The following is a 22883-nucleotide window of genomic DNA, read 5'->3' on the forward strand; positions in this document are numbered from 1 at the left end:
ACCTTAGCAGTGAAGAGCTGGGACTTTGCTCCTAAGCACTCTGCAATAACAGCTCAACCCTCTTTTCATTCCCATTCCTTCACTCCAGTCCCCACACAACTACCCCCCCCCCCCCTCCAAAGATAAACATATACCCAGTGGCATAGAGAGCCAGGCTACATTTTATTTTTTTAGCTATAATTATGTAACATATCTAAAAGTTATGGGGTCTGACATTTTGATCCTAGCAGGAGTTTCAGAGACTTATTGAACGAAAACATACTATCACATTAAGGGACACAGATGTACAGGCAGTTCAATTGGTCCATCCTGTCCCCAACCCCCCCCCTCCATATAATTATGTAACATATCTAAAAGTTATGGGGTCTGACATTTCGATCCTAGTAGGAGTTTCAGAGACTAACTGAAATGAGAACATACTAACAACACATTAAGGGACACAGATGGACAGACAGTTAAATTAGTCCATCCTGTTACCCACATCCCACCACCTCCATCAGTCCTGAATATACCATGTTTTAATGATTATTGGTGGGAGTCTTTCCTTTCATCCACATTAAAAGACTATAAAGTCAGACTCCTGTTAATTTTAAGTGTTTTTTTTTTGTAATACATTTGTGGCATTCTAATATTTACAACTAAGCCATGTAATATTCATACATGATTGGACACTTTCTACTGATACTTATGTAACTATTACTAAAGACACCTCCAAATGCTAGTTATTACTCATACAAAGGCCAGCTAGTCTAATGCAGAAAAAAGTAATGTCCCAAACGTTTGAATGTATCATGCTGTTTATATTGTTGAAAATTGTGAACTTACAGTATGTCGTTCAGTACACCAGTGGCTTAACCATGCAGCTCAGGGGGACCATGACAGTAATGTAAACTGTTGATATGTTGCCACCATGATAGGTTCACCACTTAGGCCAACAGTATCTCTTGATCTCTACATACAATATATATATTTGTGATGAATTATTGCAGTCCTAAATCTTCTCAAACTGATAAGTTTGTTATAAAATACCATTCTTTTCATCAAAAGAAATACTTCATTAACATTGATATATTTCTTGCAGTTTGTTTAAAAACTTCCACTGCCTAACATTTTATGCAATTGAATGAGTGTGTTGTATCTACAACGTGATAACTTTTACCTAGTGTTTATACAATATTTTATCTGAGAAGAAAAGATATGAGAAAAGTTTATCTGATGAAATGAAGTGCACCCTGGGGGAGAGGTTTAACGGTATTGGGTTCCCCTTGTCAGATATAAACATTTGAAGATTCAAAAGCTTTTAAAAAAACCAGCAGCACAGTTGAATAATTTGCATTCCTGTGCTCAAATTGGAGTAGCTAGAGACCAAATCACCATTCAGAAAGTTTCCCACTGTGCATATTACAATTTGTCTGAAGTAGATATAAGACAATTTTTCTTTTAAATTTCGTAAATCCAAGTATGATCAAAATACAATAATAAAAGGAAAAGAGGACAGATAAGTTACAGGAAATCACCTATTCTCCTCAGATCCCAGTAAAGATAACTAATGCGATGATCCATACAAATGCATATTAATTACATGATAATTGGCAACTATATATAAATATATTAAAAAACAAATATTGCATACTGATTTATGACAGGAAATTTGGCTATGCTCTATGTAGAGGCCTATGTCATGCAGGATAGTGGATTCATGCTAATACATGCTTACATATAGTAGTAACAATATAAACATTTGTCCTCAAGTGTATTGTACCGCAAAACCTATAGATTGCTGTACTTATTTCTTCAATAATGCTTGCAAAGTGTAACAATGCCTCAGAGTAATTAAAGTCAATATATATGCTAATCAAATGTTGGATAATGGGTAAAGGAGCTACCTAGACAATTTCAATTTATGGTAAAAATCACACAAATATGTAGCTTTCAATGAGTTTGTATACATGTATATTTTGTTATTGATTGAATTTATTCCTGAATATTCTCAACCAAGACTGATGTTACAATTTATCAAACTTCTGCAGATGGCCGCCTCTCTTTAAGATATATTTCAAGTTCAATTTCTCTTGAGAACCACACCAGAAAGGTTTGAGAACTTTGTGCGAAATTTTGTCACCTCTTTGTTAAAATGTCTAATAATTTTGTTTCATGCACTGAATTAATTTTCAAGTCTTTGCAATCAGTCCTGAAACAAATACAGATATAGTATACTTCTGTATCGTATAAATAGGAAGTTGTAGCAGGCACACAGGGAAAGGTCATATGTTATCCTCCTCCAAAACTCATATCATCTATTAGCCAAGAAAATCCTGTATTTCCTGATTGGCATCCATATATTGACCCTGGGGATGAGATGAATCCCTTGCGAGGAGAGCGAGAACCACCGATGTCACAGCGCCCTCATCTATAGTTCTATGACCCTGGTTTCTGGTCAGGTCAGTAGCGACATATCCAGGTGAGCACTGTATCCGGGGAGAAAAAATTTAATATACTTAAAGGGTGTGAAGACTCACGCAAAAAGAAACGTCTAATGCCGGTAATCTGACCTAGTTTCGAATGAGGTGTAACAGAAGTGTTAGACACCACCATCGATCCCAGAAAATACGCACACAGCTTGTTGCCTTTGGTAATTAGACACTTGTGTACAGTCAGTACATACAGCTGCGGTCAATACCCACAGCACAGTGTACAAACAATACAGCGATGGACATCTCAGGTCCAGCTAAAAATAACAAGGTATCACGTTTCATTTCTGTCTGCGTTTTGTAGCGACAAGCAGAAAACTTCACTTGCAAGCAACGGAAAGTTAACTTCCTCAGAGCGCGGCATGCGGTTTGGGGCAAGGCTTCAGTGCCTTTAAAATAAAACACTCTATACTGGAAATATATAAACCTACTATGATAAAACAAGCCAAACTAATTAAAAGGTTTACAACTTGGTAATTATGAACCCATTCACAGGATGACTTTACTTGATTTACAATTGTAGAATCATTCACGAATTTGTCAGTCAAAAACTTATTGTTTTTTTGTTTCCATTTTTATTTGCATTCATCTCTTGGCACAAAAAATTATGTTAAAAAGAAAGATCAATCTATTTCATTACAAAAAACTTACAGAGTTGATGAGAATTCCCTGCCTGGGATCTTGTTTAAGGTTTTCAGCAAACACCTTGGTGACCGCGATGATACCGAGCTTGGATACATTATAAGAAGGATACCCATCACTTCCAGCTGGCCAACCCAACTCCACGTGATTGCCTGCTTTCACATCACTACCAGAGAGAGAGAGAGAGAAACAAACACAAACAGTCACAACAAGTCTTCTTCTAAATGTGGAGACTCGAACAAAATGAAATAAACAAGCAAAATTAATCTGTCGTCTCTCTATTGTGGTTCCAGAATATCTGTGGGTTTAATGGCCAGTGATTAATGCTTTCAAAGAAATCAGTATAAGCATAAGAATAAAAAATAAAGGGCGGTGGAGCAAACAGCAACCATGTGAAACGGTGTTCACTCACATATCGATGGATAGAACCTTGGTTAAACCTTGGTTAAAATAATGATAAAAACAGCGAGGATGTTGGAATAGACCCTTCCTGTCTGCAGATTCTATAGCAAGTGGCGTGGATTTGTGGTAAAGGGCAAGAAAGTTACGCAAGAAAGTTATTTCATTTTCTTTCTTTCCCAAGACAATACTTGCGTGGTAACAAGCTATGAAATCATGAATATTCAAGAAAGGTGAAAGTCAAAGCTTTCGTAAAACAATGGAAATAATTTACATGATCCATCACATAAATAAAGGAACAAATGATAAGATAAAAGAAAATATAAAATTGGTCTATGTTCTAGATAAACAGCATAATTTTTAATGAAAAGAAATATGATTATATTGACAAAACAAAATGGCATCCACAGCCAAACATGCAACCACAATCAAAATGGACAAAAGAACAGCAAACACATGAAGGATGTGTTTACAATGCACTTGAGGATTGGAAATTTAAGTATCCACTTCAGACACGTTAACTGACAAATAAAATCCTGGTCAGGGTTTTGTGGCCAAAGTTAAACCCCTGCCTGTAATTGTTTTAGCATATGTGGACGTGGTCAACAGCAATGAGATGTCTATGTAGACCCGTGGTTTTCAACCTTGGGCTCGCGGGCCCATTTGGGCTCGCGGGCCCATTTGGGCTCGCGGGCCCATTTGGGCTCGCGGGCCCATTTGGGCCCGCGAAGCCGATTTTGTGGGCTCGCGAGCATTGCCCCAGTAATGATTAAAAATTGTGGCATTTTTGGGGGCTGGTGGCGAAGGCACATGATGATGTTTCTTAGGAAGCCTCTTCGATGAAACCTTGTACAACGGGTAAAATTTACTCAACCCTAACCCTATAAGACTAGTATAAGAGAATTCGGTGACTCTCACCAACCACTGCACAGTACGTATTTACCAAGGTTATGATGTGTGGAAGCCTTGCTTTGTACCATTGCCTTGTACCATTGAGGGTTGCAAGAAATCTTTGAGATAGGCTCTAATTGGGCAGTACCTGTCATCTGATCACGGAGGAACATACATAGCTCTGATTGAGTCCCCGGGTCACTTGTATCAAGAATACACTAATAAACGCTGTGAAATTGATTTTATGAAGTTGATAACTTTGCAGGGTAGGGTATGGGCTCGCGAGGACGGCTCGGAAGACGAATTGGGCTCGTGATCGAAAAAAGGTTGAAAACCAAGGATGTAGACAATAATTAAATGGAATTAAATATATACCGTACATAGTATATATATATATCATTTATGTTAGTCAATTTTGAGCCCCATTTATCTGAATACCAGTCTGTTGGGGAGGTTTGATGCCATTAATAATTATAAAAAGAAAACATTTAACAACTGATTCATTTTCACCTGACAAATTTTTTCATCAACTTCTGCACATCCTCTTCAGTTTTAGCATCGCAAAATGATTTCTTAAGCTCGTCACTGCAGTCATTGTAGGCCTTCTGGCCTAATCCACTGGAAACAAAGACAACCCTGTATCACCAGGAAGGAAAACCAGAAAAAAAAACATTTAGTGGTTCTGATGCCCAGAAATATTCGTAGTGTAGGATGCCATACATGTGAATTGTCTTGCTCAAAATTCAATATAACTATCTGGCTAATGAAGGGCAAGTGAGTTAAACTTGTCCAAGAATTTAGTGAGAACCAGAAAAATTTGAGATTTCCAGCTGTTATTTTTAGCACTCCATTTGTGGGCATCAACGATTTCGGTCTGAGGTAAGGATTTTACAGTATAGAAGTTTTATACCAAAATGTTTAAATATCCAGAAAGAGCAGTCTTCCTATGTGAAATGTAGACACAATTAGCTGTATGAATAAAAAGGCAGTCTTTTCACAAACCATCATGCAATTCTTTTTTCAAGCTATATTGTTAGATGCCATCTCAACCCACATTCGATCAGCATATCACAGAGTACCATGTTGAAGTGCTTAGTCTGTTATAAGAATACAGCAAGAACCTATCCCACATGAGAAATGCAAAACTAAATACTGTCAACTTGAAAGTTCTATTCTAACCCAGTAGATGAATTGCACAAGTACAGCTACTGGAGGGTGTACTGTAATTAAACAGTTAACTTACCGACCATTTGATCTAATCGCAGGGCTAAGGATGTTATACGCTTTCAGAGTGTCAAAGAAATTAGTCTTCATCGTACGTTCTGCCTTCTCTATGAAAGGGATTTCCTCTTCCTTGAATGAAATGAGAAACAAAATAGTAAACTGGTTAACAGATCGAAACAATAGTAAACAGAACATGGAAGTTAACTGTGAGGATTGAAAATGAGTATACACATTGACAGAGGCAGCATTGCAAGTTGCAGTATGTGGTGTAAAGAAGTCGGAGAGGGCAGCTGGGTATAGAGGGTTGCGGATTGCAGCAATTCACAAATATAATATGTCAAGCTACCATTTTGCAAAATAGTTCAACAATATCATTCCTGAAGCATCATCTATGTATTGATGAACTTTAAATTTTTACAGATATTAGCTCCCAACTCCATCTTCCTCCCCACTTCCCCCCCCCCATTCAACCCCTGATGGTAAACATTGGAGTGAGATCATGTCTATTAATCACCTTCACTAAGAAGATCTATATTGGAGGCTAAGTAAGTCAGTAACTGCAATTCACTGCTGCTCAGCTGGTCATGTCAAAAATGACCAGAGTCCCACAAAATGACTGCAACTTGGCAAGCATTCAGTATTGTTCATAGCTAGAATCAAGGCACTCACAACAGGCCCTCCCATCCCCCCCACCCCAACCTGCCTCTCCTGATGATCGTCCCATACCAATTATAATGCTCCTGCTTTTAGCAGTGTTCTTGAAACAATAGTAAGATATTGAGCAATATAGATGAAGATTTGGACATCATTATATTGAATTTAATTGGGTATAACTATAAGGATTGATGGAGGTTGTCAAATACTATACATGTATGCAGTTTAAAATCATTTTCAACAAGTCCATGCAGTCTTAGTTTCAATTGCAATTGGTTTCCAATTTACATGTACTTTAATTTAAACATACAGCACACATGAATTCATTTACTGGTATTGTAGTACTCTCTTCGTACTTACCCGCAAGAGAACTCCAGCATTATTTATGAGAATGTCAACCCCACCATGAGTTTTTTCTAGATGTTCTTTCAGTTTTTTTGCACTTCCTTCATCACCAATATCCAATTGATGGTAGCATGGGGAGAGTCCTTCTTTCTTAAGTTTCTCGACAGCATCAAGTCCGAGAGATTCATTGCGGGAGGTAAGGTATACCACATCAGATTTGTCAAGTTTCTTACAAAGAGATCTCACAATGGCAAACCCAATGCCTTTGTTTGCTCCAGTTACCTGCAGCAAAATTGTTAAAATGCCACTTCATTAATGAATCAGTTTTCTCATATTTGTAAAGAACATGAAGTATAAGCAGAACCAGTGGCTTAGGAAGGTGTTTTTGAGTGGGGGGGCTGAAGACTGATGGCCGGCCCGGGGAGGGGTCCAAGAGGAGGGGGTGTACCCCTCCCCTTTGGAATTTTTTTTGCATTTCCAGGTGGCCTCAGATGCTTTGGTGCAATATAGCACACTTCAACACCCACTCCATTTTGTAAATAATTTAGCATTTTCACCTGGCCTTAGATGCAATTTGGTGCTCCAAATGAGATTTTTTTTCTCATTTGGAAATGAAAAAGGGGTTTTCTGACTTCCGCCCCCCCCCCCATATTTTTTCACTGGGGGGCTGGCGCCCCCCAGCCCCCGGTTCCTACGCCCTTGAGCAGAACTAATAATAGAAACAGCAATAACAGTAACTAACAGCTAAGATATGCCTTTGTCCTAGCTATAGTCATATTCCTAAGAACAACTTATGGAAAGGTCTGCTGGACAGATGATCTTCTGTGTTATTTCTAAACCCAGTGTCTTGTATTGTCTTTTGGTGTGAAATATATCAAATCAAACCCTAAATGCCATGACAAAAGACCTGATAAATGGTATTGGTAATTTATCAAATGGAAACTTGGCAGAAATTGGGCCAACTACATAAGCACTTTCCCCAACTCTCATTGTCTCACTGTGGCAGTGTGGGATCTCCAAGTCTCACCTGTTATAGGCTAACAAAGAATTGCCTAAAATCTTATTAAAATGGAGTTGTGTTCAATGACGTTTTATTTGCTTGTAACCTAGCTTTTAGGCCTAACTGAGGATGTGTGTAAAATACAATGACATTTGAAGTCATTGCGGGTTGGCATGTCTGCAAGGGATGTCGCAGTAATGGAAGCAATGCAATGATTTTAACTTTTCGTAGAGACATTATGCGAGGACAAACTAAAACGAATGACAGCGAATGACAACGAAGGGCGGTGGTGAGAAGAGATAGAATGATTAACGGAGTGGAGTAAATTCGGTTATTGGTTTTCTGCGCAAAAATGATTTGAGGAAAATCGCATGTTACGTGGTTGCAGGGTTTTGGTGTAATTTACGGATTGAAACCACAGGGATAGATTTTGTGTGATAATGCGCTTGAGTGCTGTGCTTTGGACATTTACCTCTGTAGATTTATATAGAAAGGTAACTGAAGTAATTGTTAGGTGCTGGCTAATTGGTATGTTTGAAACTGATATATCCACGATTAATTTGGGTGGAAAATGCTATGATATAAGATACTATTATAGTATAAAAATTGTAGTAGCATGGACTGTTTTCTCAAACATTTTCTAGGAACGTTTAGCTGCAGTTCAAAAAATCATTTTTTACATAGAAATGTCCAATATAAGGACTCTTCCTGAAATTTTTAGTCGTTTCAAGATTGTTATAGTTTCTAACAATTAATATCGGAAAATGACGTTAACGGGTGTGAAGATTTCGCGCAAAAAGAAATGTCTAATGCCGGTAATCTGACCTAGTTTCAAATGAGGTGTAACAGAACTGTTAGACACCACCATCGATCGTAGAAAATACACACACAGCTAACTGTGATTTATTTTGGGCCAGAAAAGGCGTGAGATGAACTATATTATTCGGTTACAAAATATAAATTGGTTTTCCTTTTCTAATAGGTGTAATCTCCTACTAGTTATGTTTGTTGCCAAATGTTTATATGGCAATTTTGTATGTTCTGCTATTTCTAACTCTATATCTATTAACACTTGTCATAGTGAAGTTCTTCTGTTCAATCATTTACATGCCAGGACCAATCTTCTGAGAACAAATTTTATTAATACTTTCCCCAGAGTGTGGTCCACTCTGCCGCTTAATATAAGAGAGTTGCTCCTCTTTGGCTCCCTCCAGTCATTCAAGAATGGCATTAAGATTCACTTTTTATCTTTCTCATAGTTCTTAATTTATAATTTGTATTGTTAATTTTTTGTGTTTGGGTGCACAGGCCTTTGGGCTATAGGAATTTCATTTCCTTCTGTTCATCCAGATCCTATTTGTCTTTTGTAATGTTTGTATTTTTTTATTTTTATGTCATGGATCAAATAAATAAATAATGAAATGAAACTACCATCGGTAATTAGACACTTTTGTATAGTCAGTACGTACAGCTGCGGTCAATACCCACAGCACTGTGTACAAACAACTTACAGCGATGGACATCTCAGGTCCAGCTAAAGATAACAAGGTATCACGTTTCATTACTGTACTGTCTGCATTTTGTAGCGACATAAACAAAACGTCACTTGCAAAAACGGAAAGTTAACTTTTCAGATGGCCGCACGCGGTCCGGGTCGAGTCTACAATGCCTTTAAATTTACTTTTTAAAGTCATACTTACAATTTGGCTGACTATAAGGTGTGTTTGTATCTTGTCCGAACTTTACTAGGTGTGTAAGCCACGCACTTCGCGTCCACTCGGTTTGCGTGGCTTTAAACCCACGAAGTCTGAACCGGTTGAAGCAAATGTCTGTACTGTCATTCACTGTCATTGGTTTTAGTCAACGCAATTTTTTAGTGTGTACAACATATTGTCATTCGTTATGTGTAACGCAATTGTCATTCGTTTTAGTCACACCCCATTGTGCGGTATGATAGGTGATTCAGTCTGCGTGCCCGAACGTGTGTTTTAAACACATCCGAAAAACTAAGAAATATGCGTAACAATATTTGAAATTTACCACCGCAACCGTCGACATCTTTGTTCACGCTCGTCAGCTTCGTGATCTCCAATCTAGAATTCATATGACTCCAAACACCTTGATAAACAGACCTGGTGACTTGAACCTGGGAGTTGATATGGAACAATACTGTGTCTGTCGATAACATAGAAATGTATACTTGAGGCTGCACATGATAATGCACGAGTCTATATTGTTGTTGCTTCCGTTTTATATTCCCCCACCAATTTGGCACGGGATAACTATGTTTTATCATTTTACAAAATCTCTAAGGATGTTCGAAACACAAATGTAAGAATTCGACATATTGGCTGAGATCACGTGTAGTATCTGTTCCCTTTCGAGGGGAAGGGTGATACACACCCGACGATTATCACACAGTGACGGTCCCGATGCAAGGGGACTGGGGTTGAGATCGGATAAGTCGTTCGGTAGTTTGGTTTTCGTGTCCAGGTTCTTTCCTGGGCATAGGCGTAGGAGGCGGGGGTGGGGGTGGGGTGCTGCAGCCCCCCAACCAATTTTTTTGTGAAAATTCGGGCAATATGCTGAGAATTTTTCGGGCGTCTACTGGAAGAAGAATAACTTGCAGTGTGTTTTTCATTTTTTTTTTTTGGGGGGGGGTGAAAATTCGGCAATATGCTGAGAATTTTTCGGGCATCTACTGAAAGAATAATAATTTGCAACTGTGTTTTTCAATTTTTTTGTGAAAATTCGGGCAATATGCTGAGAATTTCTTCGGGCATCTACTGAAAGAATAATAATTTGCAGTGTGTTTTCAATTTTTTTTGGTGAAAATTTGGGCAAAATGCTGAGAATTTTTCGGGCACCTACCATGCAGTGGCGGAGCGTCCATACAGTCAGAGGGGGCGGATGCCCCCCTGACGGACTCAAATGGACTGCTAGCGCCCTTTTCAGCTTTTTACCACTTTTTACTTATTCGCGATTATTGACTTTTTTATTGCGCTCTCAAATACCTATTGACATTTGTCACATTTTGTTGGTGCAATTTTCTGACAAATAGCGATGACACCTATTTATTCTTCGTTTATCTGTAAATTAGCAAGGCCTGGAAAGGGTCATTTCTGGCGATCTAGGGAGTATCTTTACTCAAAACATTTCTGTACGCTCCGCGCCAATCTGTGGTGGCGCTCCGCTAGGTAGTGTCGAAAGCGCCCCTACAGACCATTCTCTCCCCCTGACCAATACCCCTAGCTCCGCCACTGGCACCTACTGAAAGAAGAAGAATTTGCAATGTGTTTTTCAATGGTTACACTTACATTATTATTATCATTATTGCTGTAACTACTTCCCCAATAATTATAACCAATATGGAAGGGTAATAAGACGGAAAATGATTTTATGGTATTGGCATGTGATGTAAAAACCGATGAATGCGCGAAAAATTTTGGTTATATTTTTCGGGCAAGTCGTTTGTTACAGCCCCCCTCCCCCAGGCGCGTAGCCAGGAATTTGCCTAGGGAGGGGCGAAACTGTAGATTCGGCATTGCAAACTATCTGAGCGTAGCGCCACCATGGTTGGCGCAAAGCGTACAAGAAAATTTTGGCTGAAAATGCCTCCCAGATCGCTGGAAATGGCACGTACTCCCGAGGCCTTGTTAGTTGCATCTTAGCATTTTCTCATTTGCAATTACTAGCGATATCATAAAAACATTAAAAAATATATAAAAAATATGCTCAAGGGGGGCGGCTCCCCCTTCGCCCCCCCCCCCCCCTTGGCTACGCGCCTGCCCCCCCCCCCCCCAAATCAAATGAGACTCCTACGCCTATGTTCCTGGGTGACCTTTCTTACAAAGTATTTACGAATTCCGAAGGCCAGGAAACACCAGACTACCATGTGATTTCCGAAGTGCAAGTGACTGTATCGAAATTGTTTTTCCACAATTGAAAAATTACATAAAGAATATTTCAAGGTCAAAATAAACCCAAGCAGGGAGTTGAAACGCGCGAGAGAGCACACGAGACTGTCTGTGGCAAGCCATATGTGCTATAATTCGAAAAACTCAGTTTATCGACTGATATTGATAAACTGTGTTTTCTTCGACGAAATCTATTTTTCATCTGATAAACTTTGTTTTCAACGTATATGAAGCGAAAAACATATTTAGTTTACCTTTAAACACGGATTTTTGATAAACATGGTTTAAAATTAACTTCAGCCACCGGAATATATTTTCATTACATTATAACGCACAGAAATTTGTACATTATGTTTCAATTATAACGTCGTTTGTGAGTTTTATAACGTCGTTCGAAAGCTTGGGCACTTAGTTTCGCGAAAATCATGTTTGTCAAATTCATTCACCATACATAGATACATAGTATCGTACAATAGAAGAACGATGCCAAATATCGCTGTGGTAATATCATAATAATTTAAAAGTCGATCACCATGTACGGCGGTCATATGTGCTTAGACTGAATTGATCTTTGGAAGTTTCTGTTACTCGTTCTTGTTTGACTAAGTTAAGACCTTACCTAGCCTAAGTTAGGCCGAAATTAGTAAACTGTATGTGATGTTACTTGTTACTGTTAGGATGGCATTGGGCTGACTGTCGACTTCTCCACCTGTTTGCAAAACCCGATAATTCTTCTATCAGAAGTAAGACTATGCAAAGTTTACAACTGAATAACATTCTAAGCACTTATTAAGTAAAAATACCAATTGTCTCTCTTGCAGGTAACTGGAGCAAACAAAGGCATTGGATTTGCCATTGTGAGATCTCTTTGTCAGAAACTTGACAGGTCTGATGTGGTATACCTTACCTCCCGTGATGAATCTCGTGGACTTGGAGCCATTGAAAAGCTTAAAGAAGAAGGACTGTCCCCTTGCTACCATCAACTAGATATTGGTGATGAAGAAAGTGTAATAAGACTAAAAGAAGATTTAGAGAAAGCTCACGGTGGAATTGATATTCTCATAAACAATGTTGGAATAGCAAGCTGGGTAATTAATTTAAATTTTAGCAATATCTAGGAAAATGTTTCACATCTTTCAATGAATTTGTAAATTCACACTGTATTCTACTCAAGTATGTTACATAAATCTGCATAACTTGAGTTGCCTGAATTTTGTAATAGTTAGTAACAAGGCAACAGCATTCAAAGATGTCCTTGATCATGACTGAGAAGCACAATCTGACAATTGAAAGCAGATAAATAGGCCCTTTGAGGTTTTGATATTAATTTGTATGCTGCTTTATACCATATGTCATCATGATCATTATAGCCAAAAGTTGACCACAAACCAGAAAAGTAATACTATGAAATTTTCAAACTTCTTAACTGTCTTTGATACTATTTTGAAAAGTGTTAAGGTGATGAAAATGTCAAGAAATGGCTTGAATTTGTTTATAACTTGCTCATTGTAACCATCATTTGATGCAAAATAAAAGAATAGGAAAGTTTCAAGTGGGATCTACTGCAAGACTAAATATCCAAGAGAATGAGTGGCAGGTTTGCAAAAACTTATGTAACAAATGTAAACTCAAAATGTTACTTCAAAGTTCAAATGTTGGCTATGATCACCTTCAGGGAATGATTCCTGAGAGTTATCCTATTATTTGTGTACTACTTTTGTAATATTATTCTTCTTTGCCAATATGACAGGAAAATGATCTACCTTTCATGGAGAAAGTGGAACGTACGCTGAAAACGAATTTCTTCGACACTTTGAAAACTTATAACACCCTAAGCTCCATCCTAAGATCAAACAGCAGGTAAGCTTTTCCCGAGTTTAATATTCATTACATTGTTATCTCTCCCTGTACATTTCAAAAGGGTTAATAATAAATATACCACAACAATGAGGTATGATATATCTATTATCTTTGGTATATCAACACATGTTGAAATAAAGAGGGCCAAATGCTGGGACAGAGATCTAAACTTTGTGGGCCTATTGGTCTGATGCAAATGTACTCTAGGCTTAGACTGTCAGATCTCTAAATGTTTGAACCTTTTACAGTTTGGCCCCTTCAATATTCAATCAGAAATTTCATTTATTGACTGTCACCTTTTCTGCAATCTGTTTCATATTGGAGCCAGGTCATGGCTGATACTAGTCTAAAATGGCTTTGTTAGCACTTGAACTGCAATTTTATAGTAACACATATATATGAACATTGTGAATAGATATGACTTTTTTGTGAATATATACCACGTTTTCTTGCGAATAAACATGACTTAAAGGCATTGAAGACTCGCGCACAAAGAAATGTCTCATGCCGGTAATCTGACCTAGTTTCAAATGAGGTGTAACAGAAGTGTTAGACACCACCATCGATCCCAGAAAATACACACACAGCTTGCTACCGTCGGTAATAAGACACTAGTGTACAGTCAATACATGCAGCTACGGTTAATACCCACAACACAGTGTACATAGCAGCGATGGACATGTCATGTCCAGCTGAAAATAACAAGGTATCACGTTTCATTACTGTCTGCATTTTGTAGCGACAAGACAAAAACTTTACTTGCAAGCAAGGGAACGGAAGTTAAATGTAGAGGGCACCGGGCGGCACACGGTTTGGGGCGAGTCTTCAATGCCTTTAATGATTTAATTGAGCCTTGTCTTCTCATTTGTCATCTATTCTTCTTTGAACAGCTGCAGAAGCTGTCAGACTTTGACACAAGATAAGAACCAATAGTTTTTGCAAATTGCAATATTTTTAATATCATCTAGACATGTTTCTATAAACATGTTTTATTGAGTCTCAGGTATAACTTGCAGTCAATGCATTTCCTTTTTTAACATTTTGATCACACAGAGTTGTATTCCTTGCCAGTGGATTGGGTCATACATGCTACAGGAAGATCAGTTCAGAACTTAAGAACTGTTTTCGAGAAGCTAAAAGTGAAGATGATGTTCAGAAGTTGATGCAAAAGTTCATCAGGTAAATAAAAAGTGAAACACAAGCGATGCATCCACATCACTGAAGTGTTTTACCAGAATACACTGGATTCAACTGCTAGAGCATGACAACAACAATTGAATATTTCAGTCTCAGTTGCTATTTTCCTTATCCATAAAGGTAGCTTGACATCGTGACCTTTCAAGGGTGCATACCTGTTGTTTAACACCTACTATGACACTACTGTGATTGTCTTGATTCTTTTCACTTTCAGTGATGTGAGAACCGGCAACCATGGAGAGATGGGCTGGCAGCGCGGAGAGGATACTTTTCCTCCCTACAGTGTATCCAAGCTTGGTGTCATCACAGCGACCAAAGTACTCGCTGAAAACCTTAAAGATGGTCCCAGGGATGGGATTCTAATTAATACTGTGAGTCCGCATAGAGTTATGTATCTGTGATATGTGTTTATGTTCAGTTATGTCCCCCCCTCCTCCCCCAGCATTGTTGTGGCTGTGGCGGGTTTTTTCAGTTTGCATGTTACACAAGTGCCCCTACTTTGTCAAGTCTATTATAGAAACAATAAAATAGAAAATCTAGGTTTGGACCAAGCATTTTAAAAAAAGAGTGGGGGTGCCCCTGAGATTGCTGAAACTGACTCACAAGTTGGGGGTATGGGGTCTTCCCCCTCCCTCCCCCCACCCAAACAAATGTAGACATGATATGGTGCTCCTTTGAAATGTCTCAATGATGTATTGATACCAATTAGTTCAATTCAGGCAGTGTGTGGAATTAATAATGTTCTTTGTTTCATCTTTGGCACATTGTGGGCTGAAAAAGCAACAGATACTAGCTTAATGGATGGTATATCTCCTGTTTCTGATTTGGCAGTGTTGCCCTGGATTTGTTGCCACTGATCTTAACAACCACCGGGGTCGTAGAACCATCGACGAGGGAGCTGTGACACCTGTGCTTCTTGCTCTGATTCCCAGAGGATCTTCTCAGCCCCAGGGTAAATATATGGATGCCCATCAAAAAATACAGGACTTCCTTACAGAGTAAACGATATTTAGTTTAGTAGATGAGGCAGGCACCCACACTTTGGTCTTTCTCTGGATGACACCTGATGTATTATGGGATACCTTGGAGACAGGAGCAAATAATAGGAAGTTTCTTTTTTTGGACTATATTGACTTGCAAAATGAAAAGTGAAGCAATATTTCACATCTTAAGTTTTGATTTACCAATAAACTTAGTATTCATTAATTGGAGAAACAAATTTCAGTCATGGGTAAGATATCCTATAGTTGGTTACAGCATTTTGCATACTTTCCCAGGATAAATACTTGGAAGAACCTTTATCACTCCGGCAGATAAATTGACGGCAGCTGATTCAATCAAGCAGATAATTAATCACCGCAGTCGAGGAAGATCAGCAATATAAATCTCGCAACTAGAAAGGGCGTCATGGTCAAATGGCTTAAGTTCATGGACTTAAGATCTAAGGACTGCAGGTTCGAGTCCTGGCCAGATCATTATGTTATGTACTTGGCAAGGCACTTTATCTCCACTGCCTCTCTTTGTAAGTGGGGACCTACGAAGTAACTTGTAAATACTTGCCTGCGCTGGTGTGTGGCTGCACCTTATGGAAAGCCCCCCCCCCAGGGGACACGTTGATGTGTGGCACTGTAGTGTCCCAGGAGTGAAGGGACTGTTTGAGTTATGCACACTTTGGTGTGTGGGTGTGTCAAGCTACCAATGACCAACAGTTCAACTGTTGTAAAAGCCTGTAAACCTTGAAACTTTAAACTCTTAACTTTAACTATGCAATAAAGTGTTTCCTTAATAAAACTGTTGGTGTCCAAACCAAAGGGTGTGAGACAAACCATTTTCAATTGGTTAATTGTAATGCATAGTTCTGAAAGTGGGTTATTGATTGAGTGGTACGACGTGTTTTATGTTGTCTTCTTAGAATGTCTTCTCCTGTATTGGTGGAATTTGTTTCCACTTGGTTAACATTCATTGAGCCTTGATAATTTGATCTTTCACAAAAGTCAAAGAATTTTTTTTCCAAAATGTACTGAATAATACCAAATAAATTGTAAAAGATAGCCATAACATAGAGAGTATTACTAATGTAAAATACATATTAATATACAATACTGAATCAATCATGAGTGTCTTGATCATCTATTGTCTCAAATCATATGTAACTGTACTGAGTGGCATGGAAATGTTCTGTGTGTGTATTAATGTAATTATTATTGAAACTGTACGTATAGCCCTAATTTATAACATAACTTTGCCTCATAATGCATAGTTCACTAACAAAAATTCTAACAATTTAATTCATTAGGTCCCTTTTAATTGGTAGTCTGTGTCAATGACCTCAGGGCCACAACTTTCCTCATTTATAGGCAAATGGAATATATGCGATCATGATGGCGTGTGTGTATCTGACACCAGCTTGTAAACAATACATCAACTAGTACATCCGGCTTGCTTAGTACATGAACCTTATTGGCAGAGAACAGTAAGTCATTTGAAGTCAAACTTTATAAACCTTATAAACACGATAACTCAAGCCGTACAACTTGGTTGAAGTTCATAGTTGGTATGCAGTTTGGGCTTGATTAGTACAAGTACCTTGTTAAAATTGGTGGTCATTTGAAGTCGACATAGCTCAAAGCCTGAAAACCTTGTAAATAGGATAAGTCATAAAGTACATCTTGGATTGAACCTCATATTCGGAACATAGATCCTGCTTGGTGATTACAAGAACCTTATTGATGTAGATTGCAGGTCATTTGAGGTCAAAAGTCTGAAAACCTTTGTAAACATGATAACTCAAAAACTGCTGCTCTGTTGAACTTCATATTCGGTACGTAGGCCCGCTTGTGAGAGGAAGAATCCAATTGGTAGAGATTGCAGGTCACTTGAGGTCAGAGTCTGAAAAATACCCTGAAAAACTTGTACAAGTACCCTATTAAAATTGGTGGAGGTCAAAGGGCATTTGAGGTCGACATAGCCCATGCTAGTCGACATGCTTTGATGAACTTCATACTTGGTATTTAGATCCTGCTTGGTCAGTTCAAGAACCCTGGTGATGTAATGTTTCGATATATTTATTTCTGTTTTCAAGATCTTTTCCATTGAAATATGTCAAATCTCTGAAATGCTCCTTTAAGGCTTCATTTATGATGACATCAGCTCCACCGTGCAGGCCAAAATGTCAGTGTTAATCCATCATGCAATCCAAACATGTTCTTTTAACTTCATATAAACAACATCAGAGCATCCTCAGATAAAATTCAACACCGTTTATCGTTGAAAAATTTGTAACCAAAGTTAACATGTCATTTTTAAGGCCATACAGTATTGTTAATGAGCTGTGTATGAGACAATATAGCCTTTTCACTTTCACTGCTGAACCTAGGCAGTGTAAAGCGTAATTCTTCAAAATTAAAGTATGTTACAGAAAAGAAAAACAAACAATTTGGACTGATAGCAACATTTTTGAACGGTATACACAATATCAAATTACAAAAATACATCCTTGAACAATCGAGGAATGAATTCCCTTCAGTGTCAAACTCAGCGCAAAATTGCAGTTATAAAGTGGCATACTCCTATTAGAGTCTATATCAATGAATGTTCTCCTGTCTCAGGTAAAAGTGCCAAAATACAGTAGGGAACATCTTTTCTGATATGTTATCAATCAGGATCTGTTTTTTGTTTTTTTGTGGCTTGCATGTTGAAGAGCATGAATGGAAGTATATGTGGTTCAAAAATTGGGAAAATTGAGGCAATTTTAGACCCCACCTTTAGGCCTCCAAGGAGTAGCTTACGAAAATTGTTTGCTACTGTGTGAAGCGGTTTGTTTACAAGTGACGAAACTTCAGGCTCTCATAGCAGAATCCTTCTTGGCCATGATATTGATGGTGCTATGAAAGGCCAACTTGTCAGCTATCCAGTGATGGGTTAGCGTTTAGCTAGTGAGTTTTAGTGTGTAAGTCAATGGGGCTTTTAATAGACGTATGCTACCATAAGTAACTTAGATTTACCAATCAAGGTTTGATCCGGTGTTTGTACATTTCCTCATAAAACGGCATAGCGTCCTCGGTATATTCCTTCAGTTCGGGCGTTATCGTCCACTCGGGTCTCGATGGTGTTCCTCGGGGGACTTTAGGAGGGGTAAATTGAGTTGACTGGACGGCTCTCGAAGTAACACCTGTCTGCGCTTCCAGCAAAACGAAATCCGCTGATCCTTTCCAACATTTCGCCGGTTTGTCTGGGCTTGCCTCCCACGACAAGTACGATTCCTTGAAAGGAATTCCCAGCCGTTGAAAGTACTTTGGTAGGATTACCTCTGGTTGGCTGAGGAGATCTTGACCATCGATTACGATTGGGTCAGTTTCGTATTTCTCCTTCACGTACTTCCATAAACGATGATGAAGTTTGAACAAATCTTTAGCAGGAGCAAAAACTGCCTCTTGACCTAAATGGCATTGCTCCCAACCGATGCCATCAAAATGCATTCTGGTCGCCATGACGTTTTTCAGTGACGTATACACCTGACGAGGATGACGTATAATAAACGTATGACGTGTTGGGACATCAGGTAACGCTTCCATGTGATCGACTATTGCGAATGAGTGATCTTTAATAAAGACAAAATCTTTACTCGGCTCCGGTAACTCTAACTGCTCCTTCACCCAAGGATATCTGGAGATGAAAGATGAACAGGAGCGATACTTAATTAAAAGTTGGACATGTTGAGAGTTTATATAGGTGTCTAAATATCAGATTCCCCATTATTTACCCATAATATATGCATGTGGCAGGAGTCTACTGGTTCCGAAATCCAACTTTTTTATTGGCATAATAATAATAATAACGGTGATTTATAACGCACGCATATTCACCCGGAAGGGCGCTCAATGCGCGGGAGAGAAAAGAAAGCAAGAACGAATCAACAAAAGAATTATTGGTTAACATTGATGATGGATGTTTGACGCATGGTATACCATCATCAGTTATTTGTATACAATGAAGACTCTATTGTCCCACAATACAAGTTTTAAGTGCCGTATTTTCGAATAAGGTCACACCTATATACATATTATAACATTATATGATTACAGTTGGTCAAACTTACAACACATGTAACTCAAAACGGTCTCACTTCTGGGGTTGGTATACTGACATTTGCACCCACCAAAAGTAAATATCGTCCCGACCAAAAAAAAGGACGGGGGGGGGGGTGGTTCATGAATCGAACTAATCACAGATAATATCGTGTCCCATGCAATCTATTTATTTTGTTTATTTGCAAATCTTTGAAATTTATGCCTAATTCAATTGTTCCTGCAGGTGCAATTTAGTTAGCCACGAGAAGCAGATTATGTTAGCAGGAAGGTCTACCAAATCTTTCAGTCAATGGTCAATTAACGATGCCAACACATTGTAAAGACAATGTAAAAAAAGGGGGGATAATAAAAACCTTCACACAGTGCCGTGAAATCTCATTTGTAAATAAAGATGTGCCGCATATTTCCAAGGATTGGATTTTGATCTATTCCAATTTTGAGTTCAAACCCTTCTATGTGTAATTAGTACAAGGGACTAGCCCCCTCCCCCAAACAAAATATATATTTGTCTGCTCCTGCCCCCCCCCCCTGCCTGCATGCTCCACTAATAATATATAAGGCCCCCTTTAAAGAAAAGGCTACGCCCTTGATAAGTTCATTCTTACTTGAACTTTTCTTGATAGTTGATAAAACTTGAGCTTTCCACCTTGGGTTTCATATCTGCTCTTATTTCTTTCATTTTGTCACTCGCTTCATTTTCCTTTAAAGTTTGACGAAACTTGTCCGCAACTGGGTCTCCTTTCTTGAATTCCGGGTTCCACATTGTTTCATTTAAGGCACAGGAGAGGTAAGGTTCATACCAAACCTGTACGCCTTCCACAAACGTCATGCATTTTGTAAAGACTGTGCTGTTGGTTCTGGCTATTATCCAGAGAAATATTCTGGTTGGTTGGTCTTTGGATGAAGCCGAAGCCATTGTTCCGTTCTTTGGGGGGACACTTAAAACGCTGGGTAGGAATGAGGGAGAAAAGTGGTCAAAACTAAATATTGAAAACTATTTCATCGTAACAATTATAGACAATTGACTTCCCGCGTCCCCTTTTCAACTCTAAACAATCCCAACGTTTCACTTTGTACAAGGAACATACTGCTCGCCCCTGATACCTACGCTTGAAAGTCTGAGGGTTTCATGATTCTTTCCCACTGAATTACGCTGATGCCCGGTGATCAGCTAGGTTTTTCGATAAACTATTCATTATGATAGCAAGCAAACTGAAAGAAATGACCCCAGTACTCCATTATGAAGAGCAAGAAGAATTTGCTTTAAACATTAAAAATAAAATCATGAGTACTTGTCAGCACAACCTTGTGTTTAGAGCTAGTTATACACCTAATGTATACAATCTGAATAACACACCAATAAATGTATTAAATCCCCACCCCCCCCTCCAATCTCTCTCTCTCTTTCCTAATTGGAAGTCAGCTTCAGTCACCTCGGGGTCACACCCCTCGTTTATTAAAATCCTCCATTTGCGCTATAGATCTGGCTCTTCCACATAGGCGTAGGAGCCCAATTTGATTGGGGGTAGGTGGGGGGGGGGTGGCTGTAACGACTTGCCCGAAAAATATAACCAACGTATAGGTGCCCGAAAAATTCTCAGCATATTGCCCGAATTTTCACAAAAATATTTGGTTGCCCCCCCCCCCCCGCCTCCTACGCCCATGCTCTTTCATACAGGTATATGGGCTCATCCAACATTCAAATCAGTACGGGAAAATTTAGAATTTATTTTTCGCAGCCCATGACATTTTACCATCCCCTCTGCCAGCCGCTCTTATATATATATGGAGTCCCACACTGTAATAAGATATTATCAATCCACAACACTACATGGCACATATATGTATACCGTTAATTCCTGATATACCCCGCTTGTAATTGTGAGCAGGTAAAAAGCATATTATATGATACTAAACAGATTATTGACATAATCTCAGTATTTGAGTCTCTTGAAAGGGAACAAAAGATTTAAAATTGTTGATTCGGTTCGTGAGTTTTGCCCTACAAGACTTCACTTCTTTCCTAGCTTATATAAAGCAACATATATACAGAATATATTCTGAAAATATTATAAACTTTATTTCACTCTCATGCCATTTGTAAATTTTCTAAATTAAATGATTTTTATCATATTCATGATCGGCACGAGCTTATAGGACAGTTATATATCTAGGTGTGAAACGGAAGTTCAACTCAATGTATATTGCTTTTAATGCTGGTTATAGCTATAGTGTAAAGCTTTTCTACCCGTTACATTACAATTCCCGTAGTCAACATATATACGGAACTAGAACTTGTTAAATGAATTAGCTTGAATTTTTTATGACTATTAACTACAACTCATTGTAGTTCGTAGTCATAAACTTTACATGAACCTTACCTACTATAGAAAGATTGGTCTATGCGTCATCTGCTTAAAGGGGCTAAACAATGAATCCAGTCAAGCAATTAACATACGTTTGTATAGCCATACTTACTATAGGTTGAAGATTGCTTAATGTTTTATGTCCGTATGTGTCAGTGAGTATGTATCCGTTCACAGTGAGGCTAGACAACGTTCCCTGTAACCAAACCTTTGAACCCATATTGAGTTATGTGTTTAATAATGCATATGAACCAACCTGTATGTCTGAATAAACCTTCAACTATTTCAACAGCAGTTTCATGTTACTCGATCCGGAAGACCATCGCCATTATCAATTCACACTATGTTCACACCGCTGTATATGAAAGATGTTATAGCGTATAGTATTTTGTTACCGGTGATTGTAAAGAATGAGATATTAGAAATATCACTTGCTTGCTTAGCCCGATGTAGTAGACTGCCGTAAATCTTTTTTTTTCTTCAGTTTTCATGAGCTTAATTCTTGAATATGTATATAGCCTATAACTCCTATAGCTAAATCGCCACGACGAAGTAGGCTGCCGTAGATCAATTCTTTCTTTTTTCAGTTTTTCATGAGCTTAATTATGTATATAGCCAATAGCTCCTATAGCTAAATCGCCAATCGAAATCACCATGGTTCAAAACTTTAGGCTCGTCATGCGACTCATCCACAAGTGCTCAAAATCATTACTTCCCCTTTTGATGAATTGATGAATATTTAATTCTACTTTGATCAATTTCTTTGATATGTATTACGGTATGTGTACATGTCAATGATTTGTGCATTTTTCTGCATGTATACCGTA

General features: G+C 38.4%; 3 protein-coding genes across 5 annotated transcripts; 1 reads left to right on the forward strand and 2 right to left on the reverse strand.

Moving 5' to 3' along the window:
* Positions 1–779: 779 nt before the first annotated feature.
* LOC139968684 (carbonyl reductase [NADPH] 3-like) lies at positions 780–9826 on the reverse strand. Its single transcript, XM_071972963.1, has 6 exons — positions 9667–9826; positions 6642–6908; positions 5647–5756; positions 4914–5039; positions 3123–3279; positions 780–2468 (listed from the first exon to the last, which is right to left on the reverse strand). Exons 1-6 carry the CDS (start codon positions 9682–9684, stop codon positions 2301–2303), a joined length of 846 nt encoding a protein of 281 aa, XP_071829064.1. The 5' UTR covers positions 9685–9826; the 3' UTR covers positions 780–2300.
* A 1850-nt stretch (positions 9827–11676) lies between these two features.
* On the forward strand, positions 11677–16573 carry LOC139968683 (carbonyl reductase [NADPH] 3-like). Its single transcript, XM_071972962.1, has 6 exons — positions 11677–12044; positions 12365–12631; positions 13294–13403; positions 14457–14582; positions 14815–14971; positions 15432–16573. Exons 1-6 carry the CDS (start codon positions 12027–12029, stop codon positions 15600–15602), a joined length of 849 nt encoding a protein of 282 aa, XP_071829063.1. The 5' UTR covers positions 11677–12026; the 3' UTR covers positions 15603–16573.
* A 1076-nt stretch (positions 16574–17649) lies between these two features.
* LOC139968682 (uncharacterized) lies at positions 17650–22650 on the reverse strand. 3 transcript variants are annotated; one of them, XM_071972961.1, is made up of 3 exons: positions 22313–22650; positions 20296–20637; positions 17650–19265 (listed from the first exon to the last, which is right to left on the reverse strand). In XM_071972961.1, the coding sequence occupies exons 2-3, from the start codon at positions 20604–20606 to the stop codon at positions 18608–18610; spliced, it is 969 nt and encodes a 322-aa protein (XP_071829062.1). In that variant the 5' UTR covers positions 20607–20637; positions 22313–22650; the 3' UTR covers positions 17650–18607. The 3 variants fall into 3 exon arrangements, with proteins under 3 accessions (XP_071829062.1, XP_071829061.1, XP_071829060.1); XM_071972960.1 differs by lacking the exon at positions 22313–22650 and adding an exon at positions 22169–22260; XM_071972959.1 differs by lacking the exon at positions 22313–22650 and adding an exon at positions 22072–22254.
* Between the last annotated feature and the right edge of the window lie 233 nt (positions 22651–22883).

This window comes from Apostichopus japonicus, chromosome 6, assembly GCF_037975245.1.
Source record: "Apostichopus japonicus isolate 1M-3 chromosome 6, ASM3797524v1, whole genome shotgun sequence".
Classification (NCBI taxonomy): domain Eukaryota; kingdom Metazoa; phylum Echinodermata; class Holothuroidea; order Aspidochirotida; family Stichopodidae; genus Apostichopus; species Apostichopus japonicus.

Excerpts from the sequence above, each read along its gene's own strand:
- LOC139968684 (XM_071972963.1), bottom strand. Across the intron at positions 5,757-6,641 it reads ATGCTGGAGTTCTCTTGCGG|GAAGAGGAAATCCCTTTCAT; the intron begins GTAAGTACGAAG and ends ATTTCATTCAAG. Across the intron at positions 5,040-5,646 it reads GCGATTAGATCAAATGGTCG|GGTTGTCTTTGTTTCCAGTG; the intron begins GTAAGTTAACTG and ends CTGGTGATACAG.
- LOC139968683 (XM_071972962.1), top strand. Across the intron at positions 13,404-14,456 it reads ATCCTAAGATCAAACAGCAG|AGTTGTATTCCTTGCCAGTG; the intron begins GTAAGCTTTTCC and ends TTGATCACACAG. Across the intron at positions 14,972-15,431 it reads ATGGGATTCTAATTAATACT|TGTTGCCCTGGATTTGTTGC; the intron begins GTGAGTCCGCAT and ends CTGATTTGGCAG.
- LOC139968682 (XM_071972961.1), bottom strand. The coding sequence starts at position 20,606 with ATGGCTTCGGCTTCATCCAAAGACCAACCAACCAGAATATTTCTCTGG. Across the intron at positions 19,266-20,295 it reads AACTATCAAGAAAAGTTCAA|ATATCCTTGGGTGAAGGAGC; the intron begins GTAAGAATGAAC and ends TTTCATCTCCAG.